This window comes from Trematomus bernacchii, unplaced genomic scaffold, assembly GCF_902827165.1.
Source record: "Trematomus bernacchii unplaced genomic scaffold, fTreBer1.1, whole genome shotgun sequence".
Taxonomy (NCBI): domain Eukaryota; kingdom Metazoa; phylum Chordata; class Actinopteri; order Perciformes; family Nototheniidae; genus Trematomus; species Trematomus bernacchii.
In genome coordinates, this window is record NW_022987476.1 from 1 (window position 1) to 25,852 (window position 25,852).

The window sequence follows — 25,852 nt, forward strand, 5'->3', positions numbered from 1 at the left end:
TTTATTGCAAAACTTATTGAAATGAACTTATTGCACATATTAAACCTGGAACTAACAAAGCTTAAATGATTGCCTATAAAAACAACATTAAACATTAAATAATCAGTTGCATTCATTTCTTATGGCTCTATCTGCAGCTTTTCCAGAGTCATTTCTTATGATTACATTTTTCCACAGGCCAACAACAGCTTCAACAAAACTGTTTCCCTCAAAGGAAAAACCAAACATGTCCTGTTGTCGTGAGAGAAAAAGTGCAGAAGGAAACATCCATGTAAACTCAGTGTGCTGCTCTGTGATGCTAGTTCAAGCCAGATACTTGGCATCTCATCTTGGGTGCAAGTTCATCAATGTTTGGGGTCAGCCTCTGAGCTGAGGAGACCCTCAGGATGGAGTGAAGGTGTACGTGCAATATACCGGTGGGCCAGATCTAATAGTAATTAGAAATTATCCTGCGGGCCGAAATTAAATCCACCAAGGGCCTGATTTGGCCCCCGGGCCTTGAGTTTGACACATGTGCTCTATAACAAAGCTTGTCAGCAGGCTTTCCTCTCATAATGTTCAACAGACAGCGGATTCTGCTCTCATGTGCAGTTGATGTTGAAAACTAGGGATATAAATATCAAAGTTCACTCTGTACAAAAGGCAACCAACCCATTGTACAAAAGGTACATCTTTTATCAGAAGTCTGTGTCTGATAGCTTTTTTTAAAACGTGCACACATATAGAATAATCCCTGTATGTGTTTTTAAAGACTTACGGTTGCTTGACCTGTTGCTTGCTGTCAAAACTGTATCCAGTTCCTCTGGTTTGCGCACTGACGTTTTCTGATATTTTTTGGCAAAGTCGCTTGTGTCTGTATCAAGTGCATTTATATACCTGTAGGAGAAAATCATAAAACCAAAACATTTTTTAAGACATCTCCAAGGTCAGTTTTTTGTTTTAAAGATATGCAACTTTTTTTTTGTATTTTACAGGATTAAGGCAGGCCTGAACACAAGCTGCTAAACAGCCTTGTCAAACATTAGAAAAGTACCCTGTTTACATTTGCAAAGACCTAACATAAAATAGCCAAGCGTCAAGGAGAGGAAAATACTGAATTTGTCTAAATGAAAAGGAGTTTATTAAGTATGCAGAACTGTTAAATAAAGAAAATGCATCGTACAGGCTTCGATATGTGTTGAAATGTACTTGTAAATAACAGGAAACCTGATCTCTGATGCAATAAATACAGGAAATAATCTGCTCAAAATGATTACAAAATGCTTGTTTTACACAACTTTCCTGCAGTCACTATTTGGATTCATTGTACAGTTCATCAGTTGTTCTGTGGTGTGATTGTTATGCACATAATTAATGATGTTATTAACATAAATATGATACTTATTCAGTGATCAAAATGTCTTGGGAACCACAATTTTAGGGGACTCACCAAAAACAATCCTCAGAGTTGCTCGGCTTCTTGTAAATATAGGTCGTCGTCCAGATAGGTTTCAACTTGTTGGTGTATTCCCAGAAGTTGATGAAAAAGGAAGAGATTTTGCGTGCTGGAGGCAGGATGCGCTGCAGGTTGAGCGTGTAATCGCAGGTGAGACCAAAACTTCCCGCAGAGATGATGGGCGTACTGAGCCTTAGACCTTGTTCAACACTGATGTGAAGATGTAGGGGAGAGGAAAAGAGATATAAATAGATATTGACATAATGTATGGAGGGGGAAATTGTAAGGTGCATCATACAGACAAATCCAATACAGAAACACATTATGTTAGGAAGCATAAGAAGAAAATCCCATATGCAAACCCTTTTTTATCTGCAAAAATGTGGACCTGACCTTCAAGAAAATGCACTTACTCAACCATTTGGAAAGTAGCGTAGGTGCAGGTAGGCCCAATCACTGCACACCCCAGGGTGCCTGAACTCTGCAAGGGAAAATAAATGAGTGTGAGCTTTTGTCTTTCTGTGTTTGTCAAGTTATTTGATTACATTATGTTTGATAGCTACGTCTGTGTACCCTGAATTTCTTTGCAGAGTTACTTGTGTCCACTAGATGCAGTTAAAGTAAGTGTGAAATAGCCTTGAAACAAAAAACTATTAATATTATATCTGTAGTGACCCTTTGGACACTGTTAAGCTGTTTATGTTGTGCATAGTCAAGATTCCTCCTACAGGATACAACTTTTTACCCTGAAGGTTACACACTAAGCACACAGGCCATCAGCGTTAGATGTACGATAATTACCATATTTGTACAGTCATTTTGCTTACTTTATTATAAATTATGACAAAAATTGCCATCATTTATGTTACTTTGAAGGTTTTGTAGAGCAGACAACATGTAACTGGTCTAGGATAGCAAAAATATGGATCCTGCTTCTGTGTTAATTCACATTTTTTCACATGACATTCCCAGGCAATCACACTTGATGTAGGCTCATTTTTTAAATTACACATTTACTTATGTGTTCTTGTGGTTAGCAAGTATGTTATGTGTCTTGTTGGGTGTTAAATTGTACTCACTAGTAGCGTCTTTAGCTCGTCCACTCCCTCACACGCACTACTCCGGCAGCCTTTGTGTCGATAAATGGTTGTGTTGAATCCGCCATAGTTAGCCGTGAGATTAAACGTTGCATCTTAATGTGGTTTGGGTAAAGAACAAAAAGGCAGAAAATATTTCATACATTCAAAAATATAGAAAACACGAATTAAACAGTGCGCATTTGTCTTCCTGTAACACAAGCTGCAAATGTTAGCATGTCCAGCTAACATTTGCACACTAAGATTAGCGGTAGCCTTACCCAGTGTTACTTCCAAAAGCTAATATTATATTATTTTGGGAGGTTACAGATACACTAAAAAGAATACACGTTTATGTTTTGCCCATCTACTTTTTAGTATTTTCCCACCGTGTGGAAGACTGTATACTTTATCACATTATTAGCTTGTGTAAGCTAAGGTTAGCTAACTAGCCATAGCCTTTTAGCATGATATAATGTGTGTTACCATGTGAAATGTGTATATTTAACAGCTCTTGACTAGGTTCTCATTGTAGTAAGGTCATCTTGAAACATTAGTGAGTCAGTCAAAACGTAGGGTTGAACAAACAAATGTAACGTTAGCTTAAATAGCTAGGTACTGTGATCAAATAGGCTACTAATGACAAGCTGGAAAACTGAAAAGATAAGATGATTTCGAGCCACAAAAAGGCCCTTTTTTTATTAAGAGTCAGTTGTTTTGAGGTTAATATATGTATCATGTGAAAACTGCATTATTATATTTTACTGAACATTTTGGTCATATCGTAATCATCATCATTAGCATTAGCATAATGTGTAGCAGCTTATGGTTATTTTTGCACTACTTTCATCATTTCAATATCATCATTACTTTCCTTTTTAATGTCATATAACCATATGCTGTACAGTTAGCTTTTCATGTTTGGTTATTTGAATGTTTATTTGACTATAGCCTATGTGTATTTTGTTGTGTTATTTCAACCCAGTCTCACGGCATTTCGTGTTATTAGTCACGAAATTAATTTAATCTATTGATTCGTGTTCACCAACACGATTTTTACATTTTTTTCGTGTCACACAGAACGATTTTAAATGCAATGTATTTCTATTGGTAGTATGTTTCGTGCCTGCAACACGTCTTTTTGTCCGGTCGGGTCTTGGAAGACCAGAAGCTGTGTGGTTCATAAAAACATGTTCTTACCCTAAGCCTAACCCTATCCCTTTTATTTGAAATTGTATAATGTCTGAGTTTTTTTGCCATCAGTGAGGAAAAGAAATGGCTCAGAGCCTCAGAATACTGAAATCTGTATTTTATGTCATCTTTTTTTCCTTCTAATTTGTTATTATTTGGTGCAGGCACGAAACATACTACCAATAGAAATACATTGCTTCTAAAATCGTTCTGTGTCAGAATACTTAAATCTGTATTTTTTTAAATGTGTTTTTCCTTCTAATTTGTTATTATTTACATTGCTTTTAAAATCGTTCTGTGTGACACGAAAAAAATGGCGAAATCGTGTTGGTGAACACGAATCAATAGATTAATTTCGTGACTATAACACGAAATGCCGTGAGACTGTGTTGGTTATTTGGCCTCAGACAGCCTACCTTGTTTTTGATTTATATGTGAAATGGTTTGGGTAAATAATGCACATTATCAGATCAAATGTAATGGCATGGTCTGTAATGCTAAATAAATACGCGTTCGACCTTATAATAACAAACAATAGGGGCCAATGATTAATCTTTGCCAGGGGCTCATAGCAGGTTAATCCAGCCATGTATAAATGAGTCAAAACTTAATACATTATTATCATATAGAACAGTGGTCAAGCTTAAACATTAAGCAAGCTTTATGGATGATTACTTCCCTTTTGTTCATGACCCATATCTGTTACACACTTTAAATCATATCTTATCTGTTATCAGCCATTGCTTCACTTGTCCCCTGATATCTGAACAGATAGACTTCTCTAGTCACAGTGTTGTTTAGTGAAACTCTTTCATAACTGTGAGACAATTTCTTATGAAAAGAGCTTAAAAAAACTGTAACACTAGCAATAAATGGTAAATATTGTTACAAAATATATCACAACAGTTATGCACAATACATACTTTTGCTGCTGGTAAATTAAGTATATTTGGATGCCAATACGTTCATACTTTTACTGACGTGAGATGTTGATTGCAGGACTTTTACTTGTATTTTTAATACAATTTAGTATTGCTACATTTACTGAAGTTAATACCTCTAAGTATTTCTTTCACCATTGCATAATTCTTTGCACGCATGTACATGGTTTTTATGTTGTATTTTATTACCTTCTGCAGCATTAATGGATGAATCTGTCTCTATGGCCTTCTCTATTTGTCCCCTCACAAACCTCAGACTCCAGGGAGACTCTTCATCCTCCAGCAGGATCACATTGATTGCAATCCCATTCAGACACCGTCCTCGACACTGAGCAGCGACAAAACCCAAGACGCACAAACACAACCAAAACCAACACGTTCCCATTTTCAGTCTCTCTAATTTCCAGGCTTTTTATATTGTTGAGCTGTTCATGTAGAGTCCATGATCTGGTATTCTGTCTTTTGTTTTTTTCTCTGTTCCGGATCCAGAGTCCAGTGCAGTCACCACAATGTCCTCTTAGACAAAGAAAGGTTGTCTTATCCACACGTGAAAAGCGTTTTTTTGCAATTTCCAGTACCCAAGTCCTTCTCTGAGGTGATCTCTTCTCACATTCACACTCCCTGTGTTCCTCTGAGTGGCCGCTCACCTGTCCTTTCCCACCTGAAGTTGTTAATGTACAACCTTTAAAGACACGGAGGAGGGCCATATAACCTTCTCTCTGTTGTTCTGCTAAGGTCTGAATGAATTACAAGCTTCAAACACACACTTTTAATGATTATACTGTGTGATACAGGATTGTTAGAGTAGTTAATGATAATATAACTGGATTTTTGATATTGTTTTCTGTAATAAGCTGCACTGATGTTCAACAGCAGGTTGATAGGGAGGTATTGAACAACAGTCCTTGTATACAATGTGTTTTATTTGGGTTCGAAACTCACATTGGGAGCAACACATGAAGGATGTATGTTCAAAGCTGGCTAGATCTGAGCTAGTCGGTAAACCCTTGTGAAATTGCAGATTTTTGAAATGTAAATCACAAATAAAACAACTTAAACTTGTTCCATTTTTGATCTGATCTTCCAACAAGTAAATATACAGAAATAAGAACCTTAAAAATCCATTCATTCTTTTTTTAAATAGAAGAACATTATTCAGCCCCACTAATACTTTCCCATTTTTTTTGTGAATTAGTTTCTCTTTGCACATTTAGACTTAGAATATTAATCAAATCTTCTTTGTAAAAAAAAGGTATTTTCAAATTACCAAGGAGGTTATGTTCTCAGTTTGTTTGTTTGTCTGTCTGTTTTTTCAACAGAATAACAGAAAAACTACTTGCCCAATTTTCATGAAACTTGGTGGGAGCATGGGCCAAGTAATGACCAATTATATTTTGGAGTGGATCTGATTTGTCTTGGGGAAGTTATGTGCTTTCCAATAGCTTTTGTATTTTAGAGTTTTGACAATCCTCCATGTTACATCCAATGCCGCAACAGCAGCTGACTTTAATTTGATTTTAATCAGAAAGCCATCAATAGACTGCAGGTCGATGCTAATTACCTACATGCATGACTACCTCCATTAGATTACATTGCATTTTTTTTTTTATACCTCCACCAAACCACCATTAGAAAAAGGGTGTGTAATCGTATGTAATCAGGTTCTGGTAGATTGTTATGCTTTGATTAGATATGACGAGTCACTGTGACCTCGCTCATTGCATGTATTTTGGCCATAACCCAGCAATTCAATAACCAATTGTGTGTCTAGGTGTGGACGTGCTTAGAAAGATGGTTTATGATTGTGACAGACAGATGACTCAATCGACTAGTCCTGTGTGTGTGTGTGTGTGTGTGTGTGTGCGTGCGTGCATGCGTGCGTGTGTGTGTGTGTGTGTGTGTGGACGTGCCTCCCATGCTGATGCACAGGCATGCACAGTGTCCATGGTTTCACAGGGAGGTGCTTTTGGCCTTTTGTCTGTTTTCTTTTCAAAGCTCCTCAGGCTCTTTTCCGCCACTGAATACTCTTTCAAAACAAAATCCATTTACTGGTATACTCTTCCTCTTATCCCCAGAGGAATATACTCTTCCTCTTATCCCCAGAGGAATATACTCTTCCTCTTATCCCCAGAGGAATATACTCTTCCTCTCCTTGTAGGTGTTGTATTTATGCCTCGTCACCTGTCAGAATCAACATCAGAATTCCTTTATTTGTCCCACAACGGGGAAATGTACATTATTACAACAGCAGAAGTATAGTGCAGATAAAGTAGAGAGAATAGACTTACATATATTAAAACAATAACAGAGTAGGCACACGTTAGAAAAAGTTACCATACAAAATATAGAAGTAGCCGATAATGTTTACAGGTTGTAAATGAATTACACACGGATATATTGCACAGAGTTTTATATTTACATGCAGACTTCTCCCCTGTGTGTGTGTGTGTGTGTGTGTGTGTGTGTGTGTGTGTGGTGTGTGTGTGTGTGTGTGTGTGTGTGTGTGTGGTGTGTGGTGTGTGTGTGGTGTGTGTGTGTGTGTGTGTGTGTGTGCGCAGCGTGTGTGTGTGTGTGTGTGTGGTGTGTGTGTGTGTGTGTGTGTGTGTGTGTGTGTGTGTGTGTGTGTGTGTCATTACCAACAGGACCCCATGAGAGTAAAAGCCTCTCATCATCAGTCATCTGCAGAATATGTCAGCTCCATTAGTTTACAAACTGGAAACGTTGATGGTGCTGCTGGGAACACTTGCAGTAATTGGACAGAAGCCAACCTGTAGCTTGATAGAGAAAATAGGAAACACTTACACTTGTGTGTGTGTGTGTGTTCACTGTACTGTATGTGTCAGGGACAGGTAGACACACAGCTTGTATATTTCTGATAGACAGTCCGGGGAAAGGAAACCAAGGAGAGAAAAGAGAAGCGCAAAGGTTGATCGGGCTGTAAAACTCATCCCAGATAACAAGCTGTAAAAAACACACACACACACACACACACACACACACACACACACACACATGTCTCTGATTCAGTTCAGAGTATCTGTTAATCTCTTTCACATGTACGCACATCCACACCTTGAAATACAGTCACCTGTTAACTGAATTAGGTTAATTACTCTGGTAGACAATTGTTTTTCCAACAATTTCTGCTCAATTAGTACTAAATCTTCATTTTAATGACTCACATGTATACAATCTACCTCAATTTGTATTTATTTGCATTAAATGTATGTGTATTGTATCCTTTTATTATATTTCAGTAGTAGTATTTTATATTGTGTATTCATTAGATGTTGTAATAAATTGCTAGTGATCAGATTTTTCCCACACTTCCTTGACAACACAAATGTTGCTCATATGTGACGCTTAAGGGACCAGCGTCAACCTGGTAATAAAAGTCTCTGTGTGTGTGTGTGTGTGTGTGTGTGTGTGCGTGCGTGTGCGTGCGTGCGTGCGTGCGTGCGTGTGTGCGTGCGTGTGTGTATGTGTTTGCTATGGTTCATATTCATAGTGTCGGCATTGTTATTATAATGTTTCCTTTGTGATGGCAATATGTATAATAAACCCAATAAAAACAGATCATTAAAACATCTTGTGTGTTTCTGTGTTGGAAAATCAGTTTGTACACATTTCCTGTTTAAACACGTGCAGAAATAAAGAAGAAAAGTACACATCCCTAAATCAAGGCAAACAGAGATTGAGTAGAAGACTGAATCAATAAGTGGCTCAGGTGATATCAGCAATGTGAAAAGTCAAAGAACTAAACAAACCAAGTCTGCATCACTCTGTCCAAAGTCCTGCCTTTCTGCAGGACTTTGGACTTTTTGCTTATTGGTGTGTTTGTTTTCTTCAATTGTTTCATTATCCCTGTCTGTTGCATTGATTTCTCTTTACACCTGAAACACGCTCAGCTTCAGGAAGATGACCGGGACCATGAGGGTCATTTTAGAGCACTCAAAACCATGACAGTTTTCTAAATGAACCATTGCAACATAGTTTACAATGACTCTTTAGTCATTCTTATTTTATGTTTTCATATTTTACGAGAAACTATACTATTTTGTCATATTTTTCGTCATAATATACGATAACTTTTTTCTGTTTTTCAAATTACTATACCATGACTCATTTCTCATAATTTCCGACATGACCTTTTTCAACTTACTATACTATACTATGACATACTATACTTTTACTTTCTCTCCAATTATTCCAACATATTGTACTTTGACTTTTTTTGACTTACTATAGGCTACTATTAATCTTTTGGACATACTATACAATTACTTTCTTTTTTGACTTACAATGAATTTCTCTCAGATTTTCCGACATATTATACTAGGACTTTTTTTCGGCATACTATATGCAATGTCATAATTTTCTCATTTAGATATACTATACTACCAGTTGTTTGCCTATTCATGTACGGACTTCTTCTTATTTATGGTGGTCTTATAACTCCATATTATGGGGTCCACATCACTGAGGTCCTGACATGGTCTCTTCACACCACCACCATCACCAAGAAAGCTCGACAGCGGCTCTTCTTCCTCCGCAGGTTGAGGAGGTTCAAAATGGATTCCAGGATACTCTCCAACTTCTACAGGTGCACGATAGAGAGTATCCTGACTGGGCAGCATGACGGCCTGGTACGGCAGCTGCACCGACCTCGATCGTAAGGCTTTACAGAGGGTGGTGAAAACTGCACAGCACATCACCAGGACGGAGCTGCCATCCATGGAGGACCTTTACTCCAGCGGCTCAGGAAGAAATCACTACGGATTATCAAAGACCCCCATCACCCCAGCCACAAACTGTTCTTTCTGTTGCCGTCTGGCAGACGTTACCGCAGCATCCGGGCAAGGACAAGAAGATTCGGAGACAGTTTCTTCCCGCGGGCAGTGAGACTGTTAAACAATTGAACTGTTGAAACAACTTCAAACATTCATCTGCTACTCAGTAGTATGTATCTAATACCTAATATATATATATATCATTCCAATAACTTGTATATAGACTCGTACTGCATCACTTTATTTTATTTTATAACTATTATTCTTTTTGTATTGCTCTTGCTCTTATTGTTATTATGTTATTATGTTGCATTGTTGGAGAAGCCTGTGACATAAGATTTTCAACTACATAATTACTCTGTAGCTATGTCAGATTGACAATAAAGAACCTTGAACCTTGATATAAGTGAAGAGTAGAAAGACAAAATAAGCACAGAACAATCTTTATGCTATCAAATAAAGTTTTATTCAAAATGAATGACAGAAGAAAGTGCCACAGTGATTTGCCAAAATCAAAAGTGCTTGCGAAAACAACCAAATGTGTTTTTCTCACAATAAGGAAACCAGTATAATGCAGAGTGCTACTAAGATGTTAAGTCATGTATCACCACATTTAATATAAAATTACAAAGAACAGCTCATAACATGCCGATTTCCAAAAACACAAAAACTGCTTGTTATTTTTGATAGTTATTAAAAGTTAGACAAGGAGTGTGTAGAAATTAGAAAGGGTTTTTTAAAGAGATATTAACAGGGTAGTATCATTAGAGTGAGGTGTGCAGTGTATTCAAACAGGCTTACATTTGCACAAATACTTATAAATGCAGCGTTTAATTACCAAACACCTGATGGTCTCGTAGTTACAAATGAAAATAAATAAGTCAATAAATAAATAGACTTTTAAAACGTACATCAGGAAGCTTTGTTTTTGCTCTTTTTCTCACAGTTTTATTAAACTTACCCTCATGTTCAACCTTCCTCAGCTCTCTGAAATCTAACTTGTTGATTATTTTCATTTCTTCTGACTTTAATCATTGTCCTCCAGATTACATATGCTTCGTAACGTTTTAAAACCACGCTTTATCTCGAGTACGTCTACAGATAATCACTCCATCCTCCATCCTTTCCCTGACCTTCCTCCCTGAACCAAAAACCCTCTGGTCTCGTTTCCAAAAACAGACCGTCATAGGAGCTGGCTACAATAACACTGGATTTCTACACTTGCCAAGAAGACAGAATACAGTAGCGCTACATTGTTAAGAAGGAAAATGATTCCCTATTTATAGAGCCTAACGCAGCTCTCGAGGCCAAAACGCATTAAGAGCTATTTGGGTCTCTGTCAGCTATACTTCCCACTTTAAGTGCATTGATTGTTTCCATCTGGCAGCCGTGCTCCTGCAGGGCTGAGCATCTGAAATCACTTTCAAATGTTGGTTCTCTGCAGGGATTCCTCATTGTAATCAGGGATAACAAATGCAACCATCTCGATTCGACTTTGTAAACACAAGAACCAATAAGGCATTATTGTGCATTTCTCCCATGTCTTTTGCAGGGAGTACATTGTTGAGTGTTGTAAGTATGAAGTCATTTTATTATAAGATGATCTGATAGTTAGCATCTTCCTGGTTCCCTCGACATAAAGCCATTGGGATTTTTCCATTGGATTTTGGAATATTGCAGAAAACAAGCTCTGTGTCAAACACATGTTTACAGTATGATACTTACACGTTTTGTTCACCAGGATAATGTTAAAAAAATAACCCTCCTTGATTTTGGAAGCGTTAATGGGGCGAAGCCTGCGAGCTAGTTCAGGCAGTCAACTCGAGCACCAATGATACATTAACACGTGACGCACCTCGTCCCTCTTACAACCAACCAAACACATTCTCCTAAACATGCCACTCTATTGAAGCTGCCAGGTCTTCCTGCCTCTGCCTCGCTCATGCTGCTGCCACTGCTGTGTTCACTTGCTATTGCTACGTTCATGTTCCTGCTGCTGTGTTTCATGTTGCTGCTGCTCGCCTGCCCCCACCACCACCCCAGCTTCCACCTGTAGGCTCGGGGGATAGTTATCTAATCATCACTCAATGTTCAATGTAAATCTGTGGAGTGATGAGGCCCGAGCCTAGACGCCAAACTCAAACTATATGCTGCTTATAATAAACATATTAAGAAACACGTGAGTTGTCGGACTGAAATACCTTATAAGTAAAAAGCTAACGTTAGGCTATAAAGGAACTACAGCACGGTCACATGACTTCACGTCACTGCAGCTAAGCTAAAGGCGGCTAATGTTAGGCAAGATTACTTTTATTAGCCTCATTTAGACACTTGTTAGCAACCGCTGTTTGAAAGACAAGTAGAAGCTTCAGACATTCACCAGTGGGGTATTTACTGACGTATTTCATGTCGTAGAACAAAAAGTTTAAATCTCTAAAGCTTGTGTTAACCACAGACCATATTTTAGGCTTCTATCCACAAACATGTTAAAAAAAACATTGACTTAGAGACGAGAGAACCAGAAGTGCTAGAATGCTAACTCATTTTGGTGTTTCAGGACTCATTCCTGCACTGCTCTGAGTCTGTAGCTCGTCCCTTGAGATGTAAACTCTCCTGCCTGTAGTGTGCAAAGTGGAGCGCCACTATAGCTGAACTGGGCCTCTTTGAAGGCATCACTTCTCTAGAAAACACTGATTTCCGAGCTAAAATATATTCCTTAGGTCAAAGTAAAACTGCACAAAGCCTGATCCCTTATTATAAAACCCTTATCATGACCCTAATGTTGACCATCAAAGGAGCACATTCAGACGTATACATTCAAAGCTTCATTCCCAACCCTCACCTCAAACTCCACCCATCATTGTTCAATAACCAAGACACTTCAGGTCGATCTTTCTTCCAAAAAACATCTAAATAAATCCCTGTTTCCTCTCCAGTGGGTCCTGGTCTAGGAGCTGATGATCTGTCCGGACCAGGTCTCGTGCTTGGAGACGGGGTTCAGGTGTGTGAGCCGCACCTCCACAGCCTGGATCTTCTGGTTCTTGGGTGGGATCGAACACACTTTGTACGTGACCTCGTCCCCCTCCATAGGCACATACTCTCCATCAATGCTGTCAACAAACACACACAAAATAGTTTGTTAACTCATGAGTCAGCACTGTGTGCTCCAAGTAGGTACTCGGTAGGTAAAAATGATTTCAACACTTCCATAAAGTTAGGGGATTTTCTCGAAACATTTCTTGCTTTTGTAAATATGGATTGTGGGTCATAAAAGCCACACACGCTTGCTGGGAAGTGATCAGATATAGTAGGACAAGCTGGTATTTTTGGCATTGCTAAATAGTAAGGTAGTGTTAGTAATAGAACGCATCCCCTGTCATATGATGTATAATACATGCAGTGTTTACTGAACTAGAGTTCACTCACTCAGAGATGTGGACGAAGATGTCTTCTCCTCCGTGAGACGGTTTGATGAAGCCGTGACCCTGAGACCTGGAGAAGTTTTTACAAGTTCCTTTAAAATACCGGACCTGACCTCGCTCGCACTGTCCTGCAGAGAGAGAGGGAGAGAGAGAGAGGAGAGAGAGAGAGAGAGAGAGAGAGAGAGAGAGAGAGAGAGATAGTAGAGAGAGCTAGCTCTCTCTCTCTCTACTTTCTTCTCTATCGCTCTCTCTATCTCTCTCTCTCTCTCTCTCTCTCTCTTTCCTCTCTCTCTCTCTCTCTCTCTCTCGTCTTTCTCTCTCCTCGCTCTCTCTTCTCTCTTTTCTTCCTCTCCTCCTTCTTCTCTCCCTCTCCTCGAGAGAGAGAGAGATCATTTTCTGATTTTTTTTCAACCAGATTATGGAAGCGGTTTTCAGCATATTATTTCAAAATGTAATTTACTGACCTGTGGTTCTAGGAAGTTGGGATTACTTTGTGGAATACCTGACCTCTAACTAGTAGCCTGACTGTAGGACTCTCACAAAAGGGCCTCTGTACAATTATTCTAATCAAGCATCATTTGTTGTTATTATTTTAATGTTATGATCGCTGTAGTGTCTGATTGGTAATCTTACACCTTTGAACCAGGAACACTTAACTAACATGTGTTGTAGCCTGACCTTCCTCTTTCTGTATGTCATGTGAGCTATGTACCATGTATGTTCATACATAAAAACTTTAATAACAAAAAATGTAGTTTACTTATATTTGTTGCATAATTGAAGTTCAAATATACATTTATAAGAGTCAACATTGATGTAAACGTTCATATAAGACAGAGAAAGTAGTCCCTTTTTGTATAGAAATGTATTTGTGATACAAAGGAGTAAAAACTTGATTTCCAGGCGTTTTCTACTCACGCTGAGTACGTCCGGGTGCGTTTGGTGGGCAGGGGGCTGGGCAGCTCTCGGGGCTGGGGGGGGGGTTTCCTCTCTCTCTCCCACACCCGGCTGCCCTCCCTGTGGAAGGGGAAGGAGAGCTGCAGGGGGGGGGGGCGAGATGAGGGGCAGCGGGGTGGCCGCCGCCGGAGAGGAGGCGGGTGTCGGGGTCGGACATCTTTAATCTGGTTTCTCTGCTTTCTGTCCCGATGAAGAAGAGGAAGAAGAGGAAGAAGAGGAAGAAGAGGAAGAAGAGGAAGGAGGGTCACACCTCTTGCATGGCAACAGTGTGAGGAGGGGGCTTTATTGTAGGTGGAGCAACAATGACCTGCAAAATATGAGCAAAGGTGGAAAGAAAGTAAGGTTTATAAACAGAGATGTCAAAAGTACACACATCCTTTACTCAAGTAGAAGTACAGATACTCGTGTTTAAAAATACTCTGGTGAAAGTAGAAGTACTGACTAAACTTCTTTACTCAAGTGAAAGTAAAGAGGGCTTTGAAATGTACTTAAAGGGGACCTATCATGCAAAATGCACTTTTGTACGTCTTTTATACATGAATATGTGTCCCCGGTGTTCCAGGGAACTCACCAAGTGTCAGAAAACACAACCCTCTCTATTTTCCTCCATACCCAAATCTCTAAAAAAGGGGCTGCAACGGATCTGATAAAAACTGATCCAGATTTGAACACTGTCCTGACGTCAGGACGGTGGCGCTACGGCTATTGGGCCAACTCCACCAATCAGGAGGAGACAGCCACGGCCATTGCCGTTCGAAAGCGCGGGAGACGCTGTAGTACATATGCCAGGCCAGTAGGTGGTGCTGTTCTCACTGAATCAGCCCTTACAAAAACAGAGCTAAAAAATGTCAAATTGAGCAAAATGAGGCATGGCTAAAATGCATGATCTGTTTGGTATTTTGAAAAAAAAAAAGTATAAATATGCCTTATATAGGTATGGTCCTACACTATATTATTCAAATATAGCATGATAGGTCCACTTTAAGTAAAAAGTACCCATAACTACCATCTGTTTTAAAGAGTACCTGACCTTCCTTTATATTAATAGAACAATAATGTCTAAATAAGGTCTAAATTGTTGTTGTTTTTTACATATAATTCAGCCTGATTGATGGTCATTCACCCAGATTGTTTGAAAAAAAGCAAATAATTGAGCAAATAACAACATTTCTGAGTATTCTTTCATAAAAAGCCACAGTTGCGTTTTGTAAACAAACTGGTATTCAATGGGTTAAAATTCTTAAAATTAATACATATTTTGGTAGTTTTTATCTGTGCTGAAGTTAGTTAAAAATGTACCTAAGTGAAAGTGGAAAATCCCATTAATATATAATATCATTATGGTCTTTTGACACATTTTTGTCTTTTTTAGGAAATCAGACGGCTTTTAAAATGAGGAAAAAATGTTAATGTCTCCAGACAGACGCCATTATAACTGCATAGGGAGAAATATTATTTAAATTGTCAAGTTAGTACTGTAACAATACAACTGATCAAAAACAGACCTATACATCTGCTCTGAAATGAACCGAAACCTGATTTCCTCCGGTTTAAAAGTCTTTCCGAGTTCCTTGTACGAAAATATCATTGGATTTCCCAGCAACAGGCCTTGTAATAGCTTGCTTGTCAAAACGTCCTAACATTACGTAAATAACAATCATTCCCTGGAGGGAGCTATTATATTAAAATTCCCTGTCGCACAAGACTGACATCCATGACAGGATTGCTCTTTGCAGTTTGTATTAAAACAACAAACTGCTCTCCGAAGCGTCATTTATTTTGGTCGATTAAACTCTGCACCGTGCCACGACACAAACACAATTATCCCGTAGTAAATGGGATTTGTTGTGTGCATCATTAGCTGCATATTCACTCACTAACGATGCAGAAAGCTGCAGGGCATTGATGTGCAGACGCTAAACCTGCAACACACACATGGTGTCACGATGAGCAGCCACCTCCTCGTGAACGTTAGTGTTGATGTCACATCTGCAGGAGGAATGTTTGGCAAGTCTGATGAATTCAGTGTCAGAGTGAATCCCACGGGATCCATTTAGTATCACACTCTGCCTCCCTGTCAGTCTAAATTTAGCAGAGTGTGTGCATGCAGGGCGGAGGCTTTAAAGATAACTCATCTTCAGGTGTATATCAGTATGTAGTGTCTCTACTTTAAAGAGTCCTCTCCTGCTGATGTTCAGGTGTATATCAGTATGTAGTGTCTCTACTTTAAAGAGTCCTCTCCTGCTGATGTTCAGGTGTATATCAGTATGTAGTGTCTCTACTTTAAAGAGTCCTCTCCTGCTGATGTTCAGGTGTATATCAGTATGTAGTGTCTCTACTTTAAAGAGTCCTCTCCTGCTGATGTTCAGGTGTATATTAGTATGTAGTGTCTCTACTGGGATATGTCTCCATGCTTTAATGTTCAAAAAGCTCTTTATTTTTCTCATACTGCCTGTGCTGCAGCACCTCTTTTCACCCTCTGTCTGAAACCAGAGCCTAGTCTGCTCTGATTGGTTAGCTGACTGGAGTTTAAGGTACACAAACATTTCAGAAATGCAAAAAAAAGGGTCTCCATAAGGTAAACTATGACAGTTTAGGAGGAAGACCTTGTTTACAGTTAGGTTAAGCGTAAAATAAACTTGATTTTAACTATGCGTTAACTCGTGCATGATGGATGCCTTCCTGCTTGCGTTGGTTATTCTGCAAAGCCAAATCAATATACTGTAAGTGTTTCCTATTTTCTCTATCAAGCTACAGGTTGGCTTCTGTCCAATTACGGCAAGTGTTCCCAGCAGCACCATCAACGTTTGTAAACTAATGGAGCTGACAGATTCTGCAGATGACTGATGATGTGGGGCTTTTACTCTCATGGGGTCCTGTTGGTAATCTCACACACACACAAACACACACACACACACACACACACACACACACACACACACACACACACACACACACACAGGGGAGAAGACTGCCTGTAAATATAAAACTCTGTGCAATATATCCGTGTGTAATTCATTTACAACCTGTAAACATTATCGGCTACTTCTATATTTTGTACGTAACTTTTTCTTAAAATATACTGCTACTACTGATCTACTCTTTGTTATTACTTATTGTGATTTGTATTATTAATAACGGGTGCCTACTCTGTTATTGTTTTAATATATGTAAGTCTATTCTCTCTACTTTATCTGCACTATACTTCTGCTGTTGTAATAATGTACATTTCCCCGTTGTGGGACAAATAAAGGAATTCTGATGTTGATTCTGACAGCTACAAGGAGAGGAAGAGTATATTCCTCTGGGGATAAGAGGAAGAGTATATTCCTCTGGGGATAAGAGGAAGAGTATACCAGTAAATGGATTTTGTTTTGAAAGAGTATTCAGTGGCGGAAAAGAGCCTGAGGAGCTTTGAAAAGAAAACAGACAAAAGGCCAAAAGCACCTCCCTGTGAAACCATGGACACTGTGCATGCCTGTGCATCAGCATGGGAGGCACGTCACACACACACACACACACACACACACACACACACACACACACACACACACACACACACACACACACACTTTAAACTTTAAATTAGCCTTTTTGTAAGTATTTTTACACACAAACAGTGTTTTATGGTTTGATGCGTTTGAGAGTGAAAGCTGGCTGAGTTTAAATAATTCATTTCAATATAAAAGCCCCTGCAGGCGCCTTGTTTCCAGAACATTCTCTTCAGCTTCGGAGAAGATAAGACGAGTATACAAAAATGTATACAAAAATGTGGCACAAAAGGCGTGTTTCAATATAAAAAACACACAGAAAAGAGGGTAAATATGTGCTATAATAAAGCCATTTTTGTCACAATAATGTCGCTGTCTAGCCCCACAGAGAGAATCAAAGACTCGGCTGTGTAAAAGCTACAAATCCTCCACAAACACCCATCGATTTCATGATTACTTACCCGTAAAAAAGCGCCGATTATCCGCCAGTCAGACCCGTGTCTTGCCCTGATACGAACCCCAGGTTATGCAATGATTTCCGGGGACATGCGGGGAATAAGTGAGAGGGTCTTGGTATGGATGTGCACACACAGGCGGGATAAAGCGAGTGAGAGGGAGGGAGGCAGAGATGGAGAGACGGAGGAGGTGCAGGGGGTTACTGTGCTAAAAAAAACAACAGCGGGCTTCACCCTCAATACAGGCACCTCTTTGTTCTCCTCATGCATGGAGATGTTACTTTAGGGTTGTTTTTTTTTTTTAAAGAAGGGAAATGAGGGTAGATTTATTTCATTTACTCTATAGCTGTGTGTGAGCTATGATGAATGTCCGGCAAAAATAAAATAAATGCTTATTCAATTAGATATCTTTCAAATAAGAAGTTTCAATTTACATGCAGCTTTTCCACAAACTCGTTTTGGGTGTTTTTCCTTTCCTTTAGTGTGTTTTATAGAGTTTAGTGCATGTAAAACTGAAACGACTCCATTGGACTCCTTCGTTTACTTCCTGAACATATTGACATCACTATGTAACACATGTGCTTCTATTGGCAAGCACTCCAACACATTGTATGTGATAGGCTAAGGGGCGGGACATCTCTAAGCGGTTGACCAATCACAACAGGGCCGGCCAGCTAACCAATCAGAGCAAACTGGGCTCAGCAGGAGAGGACTCTTTAAAGTAGAGACACTACATACTGATATACACCTGAACATCAGCAGGAGAGGACTCTTTAAAGTAGAGACACTACATACTGATATACACCTGAACATCAGCAGGAGAGGACTCTTTAAAGTAGAGACACTACATACTGATATACACCTGAACATCAGCAGGAGAGGACTCTTTAAAGTAAAGACTCTACATACTGATATACACCTTGAAAGAGCTCCAGACATCTATCAAATGGATAAGAGGAGGAGACACACGTCCTATTATAGCGGGATGACATCATTCAGAAATGGACACCATGATAATGAACAAGTGATTTGTATGAGTAGAAATATGCAGCTGAAAACTTCTTGACACAATAAAAAACCAAACACAAATAACTCACCGGAGCCGATGTAAATAAATGAGATCTGTGATTTTTTTTATTTTACAACCCGTTGGCATTTCTGTAATACAGAAAAGATAATCTGGGAGAAAAATAACAACACATTAATGTACAAGAAATCAGACATTTCACATACAGTCCTTGAGAGAATGGTTTTAGCCTTCAGCTGATTGACCTCTGGATGTTTTCAGTATGATGGGACCGTAAAGGGGAATTAAAACACATCTTGTTTCTCATCTGTACTCCGGTTTGGGTTCATAACATCCACTTAAAAACACCAGAAACAGCTGTCATAGTAATCTGGAGTTATTATCTTTGTACTTATTTAAAGCAAGGGATAATTTACAGTCTGACATCAGTTATGAATTTCTCCAAGCACCATTACAAAACTGATTGTACCGATGTTTTGTTTTTCAATTCAGTTTTGTTTTTTGAGGTAAAAAGGAACACAAACAGTGACACGTTACCCTGCAGAAAAGGGCACTGGAGACCACACAGGTCCATGTTTAACCCGTGTGTTATTTAAAAAGAGTTTTATGGAAAAAGCATGCAGCATGTGAACCATTTGCAAGATCAAATATATAAATAAATAAACAAACAAACTAACAAGGTGTGGGGAAACCTTAAGATGCTTTTGACCTTGTTGAGAGGTTTAGGATTGATCGGGAGGGCAGTTTAAAGAAGGTGGCAGTGATGGAATCAGGGAAGAAGAATAGGAGTTTCACTTTGTTCTTACACACAGTATTAAAGCGTACAAGTCTTTCTGTATATGAAGTAAAGTCTGCAATTGTTCTCTGTAACCTTTTGACAATGTGTACTGTGATTAAAAGACATCATTTGCTAAAAAAAGATGCTCCCAATGCAATCAACTTTCTCTCAAGCTGCCCCATGCCTACGTTTCCCAGAATGCCTTTCAGCAATAACTACAAATCAGCTGGGTCTGCTACACCAGGGTTGGTTTAATGACACATTTTCATGCAGTGTGTGCAACAAAATCCTCCAACAAGTGTGTGATCATCTGGCTTAGCTCTAGTAACGTTATCAGCTTAATGTGTCAAAGTGTGTGTGTGTGTGTGTGTGTGTGTGTGTGTGGGTCCAACAGACTGATTTTGAGTTGGTTTTCACCGTTTGACTTAGCAGCGTACAGTACTGACCGCAGAGCAGTTGCTTTTGTTCCCTCATCAACATCGTCTGAACTTATCAACACGTAACTCTGAGGTAAAGCGACACATTTCTGATGCAGCTGACGGAGCAATCATTAACTAAATTCTTCATCCTTCATCCTTCCCCCCCCTGTTCCCCCCCCCTTCTCCCCTGAAAATCCTCCTCACTCCTCCACGTGTTTGCTCTGGGCTCCTCACATCAGCTCCTTCATCCTGTTCAGGGCGGATCCTGCCTGGAACCATTCGATCTGCGTCTCGTTGTAGCTGTGCAGCAGAACGATCGATTCCTCGCTGCCGTCGCTGTGCTTCAACACCGCCGTGACAGGCTGCGGAGAACAAGGAGAAGTTGATATAAAAAGACACTTTTCATGCACAGCTGTAGAAAATGAACTCCAAACAAACCAACCACTGTCTGTTATGTCTGTTTACCTTTCCTGGAGCGAAGGTTTTCAGTCCTTGGATGGAGATCTTGTCATCGGGGCAGATCTTGTCGTAGTCCGAAGGGTCGTTGAAGGTCAGAGGCAGAACACCCTGCTTCTTCAAGTTGGTTTCTGGAGATAGGAGGGAGACATGTTTGTTTATTGAGAGGATAGATGGTGAGGTGAAATGCGTTTATTCACATCAAACTTGAAACTTCAATTAAAGCTGTGGGATCATTTGCGTATGTTTCTTTGCAAGGCTGAATAATCTGGTTTACTACAGTGTTAGTGTTAAATTACAACATGCTGTGATTTCATTGTAAATAAACTGTTCAATATTTCCTCCCATTATCGTGCCGTACCGTGAATTCTGGCGAAGCTCTTGACGATGATGGCTCTTCCTCCCAGGTGTCGGGGCTCCAGCGCAGCGTGCTCTCTGCTGCTGCCCTCGCCGTAGTTATCGTCTCCGACCACAACCCAGGACACACCGTTAGCCTACAGGAGGAAAAGACAAACAGTGTTAATCAGATTTATACTCCTGCTGTAGAAATGTATTGTTAGGTTTTTGATGTAATGAAACATTCGATGGATTGCACATGACGCTTCATTTTCCTTTAACTATATTCCCAGCAGCTACTGTGTATAAAGTATTGTGAGCTTTTGGTTAAGAACCCAAACATTTTCAAATAACGATGGTGATGATAGCGATGAAAACCCTCATATTTGCTTAGACAGGATTTTCCTACATGTTTGCCAATTCTTTTTTGTTTATCAACTACATGATTGATTAAATAATCACGGCAGCTCTAAACGCCATCACCAGTTTTTAGAGAAGCGGTTAATTTATTGAGGGGAAAACAGGAGTTGTACACAATAATATATTTATATTTTAGGGCTGTCAAGTTAACTCGTTAATAACGCACATTTTTTTTAACGCCACTAATTATTTTAACGTGCGATTAACGCATGTGCATTTGTCCTCGGCCGCCCCGTAGTTTCAGAGCCCAAAGGCTTGACGTTGTTGTTAGTTGGATGGTGGGAGATTCTAGCGAGAGATATGGATACAAGAAAAGGTGTTTTAAACAGCAAGCCAAGCACACAGCTGATGCTGACAGCCCCGCTCGCTTGCGCTTTAAAGTTTACCGGGGAGACGCCTGGACAACAACAGCGATAGCTAAATGGGTGGCTACAGCTTAACATTGTGGAGGACGAGGGGCTGCGTGAGATAATTCGGATCGCATCCAACGTGTCGACTGCACATCACAACGCATTATTTTGACCCACAGTGGGAACTTCAGTCTCATGCTTTGACTGGTATGAAGACAGAGGAGCGACCACTGTAAACAAGGCTTGTCTGTTTGAGCAACTGGCTCAGTGCAGAGAAGTACACAGGGTTGGGGAGAGAGAGAGAGAGAGAGAGAGAGAGAGAGAGAGAGAGAGAGAGAGAGAGAGAGAGAGAGAGAGAGAGAGAGAGAGATTCCAGGTTGTTGTGTTGAGAATATTCAGGAGAATATTTGTCATTGTTCAAATGATAATAAACAAACATTTGCATAAAGCATATTTGTCCACTCGTATGTTGATAAGAGTATTCAAAACTTGAAAAATATTCCTCTGAGGTACATTTAGGACAGATAAAAAATGTGCGATTAATTTGCAATTAATCGCGATTAACTATTTTAATCGACTGATAGCCCTACTATATTTATGTCTGAGTATGAGCCCTCAATTCTAAGTTGGCGACTTTTGAGTTTCAAACATTAAAAAACGACATCCTTATTCCATAATGATTAAAAAAGGACCAAAACAAAAAAGTTAAAGCAACGAGACGGACGCGATTCTGTTCAGAGCATAAATAAAATGCAGAAGTTGGAGAATGACTTAAAGTGGACCTATCATGCTATATTTGAATAATATAGTGTAGGACCATACCTATATAAGGCATATTTATACTTTTTTCAAAATACCAAACAGATCATGCATTTTAGCCATGCCTCATCTTGCTCAATTTGACAATTTCTAGCTCTGTTTTAGCAAGGGCTGATTCAGTGAGAACAGCACCATCTACAGGCCTGGCATATGTACTACAGCGTCTCCAGCGCTTTCGAACGGCAATGGCCGTGGCTGTCTCCCTCCTGATTGGTGGAGTTGGCCCAATAGCCGTAGCGCCACCGTCCTGACGTCAGGACAGTGTTCAAATCTGGATCAGTTTTTATCAGATCCGTTTGCAGCCCCTTTTTTAGAGATTTGGGGTATGGGAGGAAAATAGAGAGGGTTGTGTTTTCTGACACTTGGTGAGTTCCCTGGAACACCGGGGACACATATTCATGTATAAAAGACGTACAAAAGTGCATTTTGCATGATAGGTCCCCTTTAAAGTTTGTGAATCCCACTTTTTAATTATTACAATGCTAAAGGTCAGACTAACTGAGGAGATCAGTAGTGTCTCGTTAAAGATCAGCTTTAGGCCAATAACTACGTCTCCCTCTATCTCCCCTCACCTTGTAGTGGCGGGCCACGTCAGGGACTCCATCGTATTCCCCCGTCAGGTAGTTCTTCAGCGTGTTGATGGCTTCGTTCTCGATGTTGACGGCTCCGATCAGCATGTTGTTGGAGATGTTGTCAAGGTGACCGCGAAACTTCAGCCACGGGCCGGCAGCGCTGATGTGATCTGTCGTGCATTTCCCTTTCACCTGCAGAGAAGAAATCAATTATTAACATATCCCAGTGATATAAATAGATTTAAAATGTTGCAATCATTATATCACAACATTTTCCACTAAAACAACGTGGTTTGATGTAACCCTTTGATGTGAACGATCAGACCATTGTGATCATTCAAGTACACTAATGTGAATTTAGAGGCAACGCAGCTCATTAATAGAAGACATTTTCAGAATGTCTCTTCTCATTTAGAAGCGATATTGGTCTTGTGTTTTATAAAAATGTTTAACTGAATATTGACATGATTGAAATTCTGACAGTTCGGACACAGTAGTTTATAAAACTTATGAGTAACTTAATTTACTTTTAACTAATTATGTTTCTTTACTTATTTCATTTTGACAGACTGAAAGTGATTTATTAAATGATTAAGAAATTGAAATAATGTTCAGAGAAAGGTGGCTTTTATTTTTAAAATCAGTTCAAACTATGTGGGGGATAGTTTGAACATGTTTTTTTTTTTTAAGTGGAGGCACATCATACAACATCTATTCAGACTCCAACACGTCTAACTTTGCTTTGTTTGCTTCACTTCTTTTCCAGATCTTTCCATATAATCTATTTCCCTTTAGATACTTCTGCGAGACAAGTGAGACGCTAAAGCCACTTTTTGACAGCGTCCTATAAGAAAATGACATAAAAATGTGTACTCCATGTTCAAAACTGATTTCCTACATCCCACTTTGAGCAAGCCACCCGTAGATTGAGTATATTCAAGATTATCGCGCAGTCCTGCAGTGAGAACATTAAAGGTCCCCTATTATACTGTTTTTCATCAATATATTACAGGTCTCAGATATATACAGAGCCTGTCTCTGATTGGCTGAAACACCAAACAGATCATTGCAGCATCCCATAATCCCCTCTGTTTCAGCTCTGTTTCAGCCCTGTTTCAAAAGTGCTGATTCTCTGTCTGTTTACTTTAGATGAAAATAAGGAAGCCCCTCCCCACGCCCCTCTGAGAGAGATTTGGTTTAAAAAGAACTCAATGGTGCTCTAGGAGGAGATTCAGGTTGATATGGTGGTGGGGGGGGGGGGGGGGGGGGGGTTACCTTGGTTGGTGATTGGCTAATGGTTACACAAGCCAAAACATCGTTTATGACATCATAAAGTGGCCAAAATCTGATCAGCTCATTTTCAGACAGGTTTTTATATAAAATGGATCAGGACAAAAAGAGAGAGAATCTTTGTTCCTGAAAACTTTCAGAGTCTCTTTCCACAGAGGGGACACATGTTGATGTAGAAGAGACATGAAGAAGAGGGGACACATGTTGATGCAAGAAGAGACATGAAGAAGAGGGACACATGTTTGATGTAGAAGAGACATGAAGAAGAGGGGACACATGTTGATGTAGAAGAGACATGAAGAGACGAGGGGACACATGTTGATGTGTAGAAGAGACATGGAAGAAGAGGGGACACATGTTGACTGTAGAAGAGCACATGAACGAAGAGGGGACCACATGTTGATGTAGAAGAGACATGAAGAAGAGGGGACACATGTTGATGTAGAAGAGACATGAAGAAGAGGGGACCACATGTTGATGTAGAAGAGACATGAAGAAGAGGGACACATGTTGATGTAGAAGAGACATGAAGAAGAGGGGGACACATGTTGATGTAGAAGAGACATGAAGAAGAGGGGACACATGTTGATGTAGAAGAGACATGAAGAAGAGGGGACACACTGTTTGATGTAGAAGAGACATGAAGAAAGAAGGAAGACTGGAGGACACATGTGATGTAGAAGAGACATGAAGAAGAGGGGACACATGTTGATGAAGAAGAGACATGAAGAAGAGGGGACACATGTTGATGTAGAAGAGACATGAAGAAGAGGGGACACATGTTGATGTAGAAGAGACATGAAGAAGAGGGGACACAGGTTGATGTAGAAGAGACAATGAGGAAGAGGGGACACATGTTGATGTAGAAGAGACATGAAGAAGAGGGGAACATGTTGATTTAGAAGAGACATGAAGAAGATGAGGGGACCACATGTGAGTAGAAGAGACATGACAGAAGACAGGGGACACATGTTGATGTAGAAGAGACATGAAGAACGCGGGGACACATGTTGATGAAGAAGAGACATGAAGAAGAGGGGACACATGTTGATGTTAGAAGAGACTGAAGAAGAGGGGACACATGTTGATGTAGAAGAGACATGAAAGAAGAGGGGGACCAATGTTGATGTTAGAAGAGACATGAAGAAGAAGAGGGGACACATGTTGACTGTAGACGAGAACATGAAGAAGAGGGGACACATGTTGACGTTAGAAAGAAGGACATGAAGAAGTGGATTTTGCATAATAGGTGACCCTTTAATACATTAACTACAACAGGAGGTGTTTTAATTTAAAAGGCTCTGACCTTTGATGAGGATCCTCATGTCCTCGAGGTCCTCCTCCGCTCCACTTGTCGAAGGGTCTGTGAGCAGCTGCAGCCGGTTGCTCTTCGGGCTGGACGTCCACCTTCAGGCTGCTGCCGTCGGGGGGGGGGGTGCTGGTAGGTGTCCTGGCCCGGGTCGAAGTCCTTGGCAGGGAAGCTCGTCTCCGTAGGGGGGGTCCAGCATGAACTTCTCTCCGTTGGCGGCTGTGAGGTAATCCGTCTCCGGGTCCAAAGTTCAATGTGCCGGCGATCGCCATGGCAAGTGACAATCTGAGGAGGGAGAAGTGGAAAGAAGACATTAAG

General features: G+C 40.0%; 3 protein-coding genes across 3 annotated transcripts; all 3 read right to left on the reverse strand.

Moving 5' to 3' along the window:
- Positions 1–757: 757 nt before the first annotated feature.
- Positions 758–5,284, reverse strand: LOC117494196 (heat-stable enterotoxin receptor-like; the record flags this gene model as incomplete). The annotated part of the gene is given in 5 exon segments (XM_034144976.1): positions 758–876; positions 1,430–1,645; positions 1,849–1,916; positions 2,515–2,627; positions 4,833–5,284. Coding segments are annotated over 5 exon segments (712 nt in total), but the record flags the coding sequence as incomplete, so codon positions are not given.
- A 6,320-nt stretch (positions 5,285–11,604) lies between these two features.
- On the reverse strand, positions 11,605–17,884 carry LOC117494190 (cold shock domain-containing protein C2-like). Its single transcript, XM_034144963.1, is given in 7 exon segments — positions 11,605–12,543; positions 12,860–12,954; positions 12,956–12,983; positions 13,774–13,905; positions 13,907–13,950; positions 13,952–14,119; positions 17,765–17,884. Coding segments are annotated over 6 exon segments (480 nt in total). The 5' UTR covers positions 13,970–14,119; positions 17,765–17,884; the 3' UTR covers positions 11,605–12,380.
- Positions 17,885–18,866: 982 nt separating this feature from the next.
- Positions 18,867–25,822, reverse strand: LOC117494181 (aconitate hydratase, mitochondrial-like). The gene is made up of 5 exons (XM_034144950.1): positions 25,535–25,822; positions 22,936–23,129; positions 20,800–20,932; positions 20,448–20,569; positions 18,867–20,344 (listed from the first exon to the last, which is right to left on the reverse strand). The coding sequence occupies exons 1-5, from the start codon at positions 25,548–25,550 to the stop codon at positions 20,213–20,215; spliced, it is 597 nt and encodes a 198-aa protein (XP_034000841.1). The 5' UTR covers positions 25,551–25,822; the 3' UTR covers positions 18,867–20,212.
- Between the last annotated feature and the right edge of the window lie 30 nt (positions 25,823–25,852).